Source organism: Martes martes (assembly GCF_963455335.1).
Source record: "Martes martes genome assembly, chromosome: 16".
NCBI classification, from domain to species: Eukaryota; Metazoa; Chordata; class Mammalia; order Carnivora; family Mustelidae; genus Martes; species Martes martes.
Window position 1 is genome coordinate 3,444,270 of NC_137904.1, and position 6,510 is coordinate 3,450,779.

Sequence of the window (6,510 nt, forward strand, 5' to 3'; positions counted from 1 at the left end):
TGAGGCCGGAAGACTTGTCTGGAAGGGGGCGTGGGCCCGGGCTCCAGTCCACCACGGCATCCCTGGGACGCAGGGAGTGGCCTTCCCGGCACACAGGCCCACCGCAGGGTGACAAGCGGTGGGGGGTGGGGGGGGACAGGGTAGCAGCCCCTTCTCGCCCGCCCCGGTGGGCTTCAGGAAGAAGGGGTGAGCGGGCAGAGGTTACCTCCCCACCCCCTACCCCTCTTCCTCCGGATTCTCGGCTGTCTGCCCACGGGGGCACGGCCCTGCGCGCGGTGCCACCGGGGCCATCAGGCCGGGCTGGAGGAAGGCCCGACCTCGGCGCAGCAAAGAAAACAAACACAGATGTGTTTGGCCGGGACCAGGAGGGAGCACGTCCTCCCCTCCCCCGCCCCGCCCGCGCGCTCCCCCGGGGCGTGGGGCCGGCGGAAACCTGCGGGGCTGCCCGGGCGGCGCGGGGCCGGGACGAGGCTGACAGTCCCCGGCCGGGCCGCCCCCTCCCTCCGTGGGGGTGCTCGCCGGGCCCAGCCCCCTCTCCGGGGTTTCCCCGGGCGCTCTGCTCGCTTTCTCTTTGTCTCTGCCGCCCTTCCTCGGGCTCCCCGGTTCCCAGCCGCTCGCGCGCCCGCTCGCTCCGCGCCCCGGGCCGCTTCCCTTTAACTTTTCTTCTTTCCCGGGGTTAAAACTTCGCTCGCGAGCGGGCGGCTGCTCGCCGACGTTATTGGCCGGCGCCCCGCCCGGCGGCCCCGCCCCCCGCCCCCGCGCTCCCCTCCGCCCCCCACTCCCGGCGCGAGCGGCGGCGGCGGCGGCGGCGGCGGCGGCGGCGGAGCCTTCGGGGGCGTGCGTGCGTGTGTGTGAGTGCGCGCCGGCCAGCGTGAGTGTGTGTGCGCCCGGGGCGCGGGCTGGGCGGCACTCCGACCGCGGCGGGAGCGGCGGGAGCCGGGCGGCCGCGTCGTCACTCGGGCGAGCGAGGCGGCGGCCGGGGCCGGGGCTGGGGCAGCGGCGGCCGCGCCGGGCATGGAGCTGGCAAGCCCGCGCTGAGGCAGGACGCGCCTGCTGGCCGCCAGCGAGAGGCTCTCCGCCGTCCGGCGCGCGGGCTCCCGGCCGGGGCCGGGCAAACTTTTCTTTCTCTTTTGCCCTCGCCAGAGGTAAAGTCCCGAGCGCGGACTCCGCGGCGGGGACGCGCTCTGGGCCGGCCCGGGGCAGGGCGGGGGGGGTGGGGGGGCCCGGACTGCGGGAGGAAGGGGCGCGGGGCGGTGCGGGCCCCCCACCCTCCGCGCTGTCCCGCGCCGGGGCTTGGGGCGCTAGGCGGGCTGGCCGCGGACCGGCAGGCGGGCGCGGGCATGCCGCCCTCGGGCGGCGTGGAGGCGGCGGTGGCCGGGGAAGCCGAGCGTTCGCCCGCGGCCCCGGCTCGCCGCCCGGCCGGGAAGAACCGGCGCGGGCGGTGCGGGCTCGGGGAGGGGGTGGTGGTGGCCCCCCCGGGACTCCACTGCCCCCCCTCCCGCCGCCGCCCCCCGGCACTGTGGGGAGCGAGGCGAGGCGGGCGGGTGGCCGCGGGGTTGGTGCCGTGGAAGCCGGGCGTCCGCCGGCGCTCCCCGCTCGCCGCCGGCCGGGGGGTGGAGGGCGCGGGGCGGGCTGGCTGAGCGCAGCTCCCCTCTCTCCGCAGGCGCCTTCTGCGGCGGGCGGACCGACTCCTCGGCGCGGCGGGGCCGGGGCAAGCTGGACGCAGCATGATGCGCGCAGTGTGGGAGGCGCTGGCGGCGCTGGCGGCGGTGGCGTGCCTGGTGGGCGCGGTGCGCGGCGGGCCCGGGCTCAGCATGTTCTCGGGCCAGGCGGCGCAGCCCGACCCCTGCTCGGACGAGAACGGCCACCCGCGCCGCTGCATCCCCGACTTTGTCAACGCGGCCTTCGGCAAGGACGTGCGCGTGTCCAGCACCTGCGGCCGGCCCCCGGCGCGCTACTGCGTGGTGAGCGAGCGCGGCGAGGAGCGGCTGCGCTCCTGCTACCTCTGCAACGCGTCCGACCCCAAGAAGGCGCACCCGCCCGCCTTCCTCACGGATCTCAACAACCCGCACAACCTGACGTGCTGGCAGTCCGAGAACTACCTGCAGTTCCCGCACAACGTCACGCTCACGCTGTCGCTCGGCAAGAAGTTCGAGGTGACCTACGTGAGCCTGCAGTTCTGCTCGCCGCGGCCCGAGTCCATGGCCATCTACAAGTCCATGGACTACGGGCGCACGTGGGTGCCCTTCCAGTTCTACTCCACCCAGTGCCGCAAGATGTACAACCGGCCGCACCGCGCGCCCATCACCAAGCAGAACGAGCAGGAGGCCGTCTGCACCGACTCGCACACCGACATGCGCCCGCTCTCGGGCGGCCTCATCGCCTTCAGCACGCTGGACGGGCGGCCCTCGGCGCACGACTTCGACAACTCGCCGGTGCTGCAGGACTGGGTCACGGCCACGGACATCCGCGTGGCCTTCAGCCGCCTGCACACGTTCGGCGACGAGAACGAGGACGACTCGGAGCTGGCGCGCGACTCCTACTTCTACGCCGTGTCCGACCTGCAGGTGGGCGGCCGCTGCAAGTGCAACGGCCACGCCGCCCGCTGCGTGCGCGACCGCGACGACAGCCTGGTGTGCGACTGCAGGCACAACACGGCCGGCCCGGAGTGCGACCGCTGCAAGCCGTTCCACTACGACCGGCCCTGGCAGCGCGCCACGGCCCGCGAGGCCAACGAGTGCGTGGGTGAGTGGGGGGCGCCGCGGGGACGCGGGCGGCGGGGGGCGGCGGCGGCTGCGGGGGCCTCGCGGCCGCGGGTACCCGGGAGCGCCGGCGGCGGCCGCGCCCGAGGACCGCCTGCCGCGTGGATGCGGCGCGGACCGAGGGAGGCGCGGGCCGGGACGTCCGGGACCGGGGAGAGCTGAGAGCCGGTTCACCCGCTGGCGTGGTGGCTGGCTGGCTGGCCTTGACGCTCGACTTCGTGCCCCGTGCGCTCTGCGAAGCCGGGAAGCATGAGAGATGCTTCGGGGCAGAGGGTTTTGCAGAAAACTTGCTGACTGGTCCCCGGGACTCCGGACTCAAATGCAAACGTGCGTTGCCTTACCCTCAGTTTGGCGGCACCCTGGGATCCACCTCCGCCTGACCCTCCCCGCCCTACCTCTCCACCCCCTTCCCAGGGCTGCAGCTGGGCGCGCAGTTGGGAACCCCGGCCCGGATCCCGGGAAGTTCCAGCTCCCCAACCACCAGTCCCTTGGGAGGTGGCAAAGCAGTTTGGGACCAGTTCAGCACCCGACCGGTATCTCAGTCCAGCACGCTCTGTTTGTTTTTCATGGTTTGGGGGGAAAAAAAAATCCCTCCCCTTTTGAACAGCGTATTTGTGTTAGCAAAAGAGTGATGTGATTTAAATTAATTACTATCTACAGATTACAAAGGAGAGTTCAGTCATTATTTTAAAATAATTCAGTCCTGCTCCAAAAAAGTGTATCAACATTGGTGTGTGTGTGTGTGTTGTTAGCGTCAGGGTTAGGTGAAATGGAAGAGCTTTGAATTAACCAAGGGTCCAACTTCTGGCTTTTTAATGGGGTTTCAAGTCCTGAAAGAAGTCTGACAAAACCGGGGCTGGTGAATACTGTTGGGTCAGAAATGAGGCTTAAATAAAGGGGGTGTGTGTGTGGAGAGAGAGATGGATCCGTTCTATTTCTGAATTGTACAACTTCGCTGCTGTAGAAACTCTCAGGCATCAGTTTTTTCCCCGGGGTGGGGAGAGGGGAGACACAAAAACCGAAAAACAAAATTGGGGGGGGGTGGGGTGGGGAGAAGGAATGCCAAAGAATTCCAGCCTGAGATGTAAAATTCCAAATCCCACATTCTGTTTTAATGAAAAGTATTTAGTCCCTAAATGCGCCCGTTCCGTGTGCATCTTTTGTGAACGTACAGGGGTCCCGCCCTACCCTCCCCCTTGCAACCCCCAGGCAGCCCGCGCGGGTTTTCTTCAATCTTTTCCCCCGTCCGAGGCGCATTGCTAAGTGTGCTGGTCCCCACAAACACACGTTTTGAGGTCTGGTTCTGATTAATTGTGTCATGTTGTTGTCGAATAGTTTGTGCTTCATGACTGTGGATGCAGACTTTTGAGCGAGCGAATGGAAAACATGTCTTGGAGATCCGGGTGGGCACTGAGGCCCAGTCAGGCGTCTGGGGCTGCACAGGGCTGTTTGCACCGGCCCCGGCTTTTGCAGACCTAATTGTTCATCCCCCTCATTTAAGGGCCTGAACGGGTTGCCAGATTGAAGTGAAGGGACTTTGCAGGTTTGCGTGGCGAGCTGGTAGTTACACCCTGACTTCGTGGTCTTTGAGAATAAAATTGCTTTGATCTGCTCCTTTCCTTTAGAAATGTTGGTTTTTCCCATCCCTTCTCTTTCCCCCTCCCTCTTCTTCGCTGCCTTTTGTGCATAAAAACCCTTTATTGACATTTAAAGGGCCTCCCACGGCTTTGCTATCAGTTTTAGCTCGCCTGTGCATATGAAAGATATCTTCGGGTTGTCGACAGCGGGGTCTAATTGGACGAAGGCTAGTGAATACATTTGAGGTGAAAAACGGCATCTTGTGCTAACTTTGTACTGGCCTGAGGATTCCTCTCAGCCTGGGTATTGTTCACAATCACAGCCCACCCCCATCTCTCCCCGTCTCTTTGGATGTGGAGACGGAACCCGTATTTGTCGTAACAATGGTCATGCACTTGAAATAAACCCTATAGTTGAGGATTTTGTCTTTTGACCACAGCATTAACTGTGTGCACAAATTGGATTGACTGCTTTTTTTTTTTACAGCCAAATTGAGCAATCAACATATTAACTAATGTAATTAGTAAGGTTTTTTTTTTGTTCAAAAAGCTTAATTAGGCCTAATAAGTACATCATCTGCATGACAAATAATCGGCCAACAATATTTTCTGGTTTTTCCTGAAGTTATTTTAATTCTCAGTAGTCAAAGTATCTTTGAATCTTGCCAATTATTCAGTCATCTCATAAAAGCAAAGCCAATTCAACTAAGTTAAAGTTATTTATAGTTTCCCTTTTGAATAGATGTTCTGATATCTTGTAGCTACAGCCTCGGGAACGCCAGGTTGAAGTTCCCATAAAGTCTTAATTGAAGTCTCAGTGATTTTTCCATCGTTCCGCAAAAGAGAAAGCCAGCAAAGACAATTTAGAAGTGATTTACAATTAAAGGTCGAGCTTTTTATGAAAAGGCACTGTAGTGGAGATATGTGAATGACTTAGTATTTGACAGGTGTTCTGAGACACTACAGGGCACTGTGCTAGGACAAAAAAAAAGGCATTAATAAATCCTTCACACACTAACTTTCGCACTATCAGATTTTTACCCCCCAACATAATCCCCTCTTGTGAATTTCACACTGTTGACATATCAAGTCAAGCAACTCAGATTATTTACAATGGAAGACAAAATCAAGAAAGATGTTTCTTAATTCCCAAAATCAGTCTTGATAAAAAATTAATGAAGCATTATTGCTCTGCTATTTTGTTTCTGCCTTTATAAAATAATGACACAGTGATTTATAATACACTAAAATGGCATCCCTCCTTAGGTTACTTCCAATTATACCCACCCTCTCCCCCCCCAAAAAAACTCCAAAAATTTAAAAATGACATGGATATTATTTGACTCCACGATTCTACCAGGGCCGAGGTACTTTCGGATCTCTAGGAAGTGTGTACAGCCTATAGGTTTTCTCTGGTCAAGCTTTCTTTTTGGTGCCTTTTCAAGGTTGAGTTCTCTACGGGATAAATGGGAACTTTTCGTAAAGGCTGATTTTATTTTAAATTCAATTTTGGATTTCTTCTGGAAGAAAAAACCCCGCAAAACAATATGAAAGACAAGACCGTGTATAACGTTACAGCCTTGACAGCTCTCAGCGGAATAACTAAATACTTTCTTCCGCCCATATGTATCAGCAGCGCTCCCTTGCTCTCACACACATGTGCATTAATATTCTTCGCGTAAAGGAGCATCCGAGCATGGTGGGGGTGTGTGTACATTCAAGGGAAAATGCATGAACAGTTTTAAACCACCTGGGTTGCTAGGCCCTTTCTCCACTCCCCGCTTTTTCTTCTTCTTTTTCTTCTTCTTCTTCTTCTTTTTTTTTTTTTTTTTCCAAAAGAGCATCTGAAGACCATATTGTGTTTCATAAATTATTGACATCAGTTTTAATCAGTGTCCCCCTGACGTCGGAGCTGTGTTAGTATTTAGTGCCTGACGAAGCATGCTGTTTAATCTTACTGTGGGGATGTCAGCATGAACCCCTGCCTGGTTTGTGACAGGGTGAGCTTATGAAAACTCGTTCTGCGACTCGCTCTGTGGCTTTGCGTTGCCCAGCTGAAACCCAAAACCCACACAAAAGACGTTTCTGCAAGATGAGCACCGTGCTGGGCTGGCCTCCTATGGTCGTGAGTACCTGCAACATAATGCTGGTAATTGTTTAAACATGGCTTT

The 6,510-nt window shown here is 58.8% G+C and overlaps 1 protein-coding gene across 1 annotated transcript in view; it reads left to right on the plus strand.

Moving 5' to 3' along the window:
• Positions 1-1,712: 1,712 nt before the first annotated feature.
• The window catches only part of NTN1 (netrin 1), a 62,935-nt gene continuing 58,137 nt past the window's right edge, over positions 1,713-6,510 (plus strand). Inside the window, exon 1 of the mRNA XM_080826700.1 lies at positions 1,713-2,745. Within this exon, the coding sequence (XP_080682826.1) occupies positions 1,728-2,745 (1,018 nt within the window). The 5' untranslated portion in view covers positions 1,713-1,727. The remainder of the gene's footprint in view (positions 2,746-6,510) is intronic.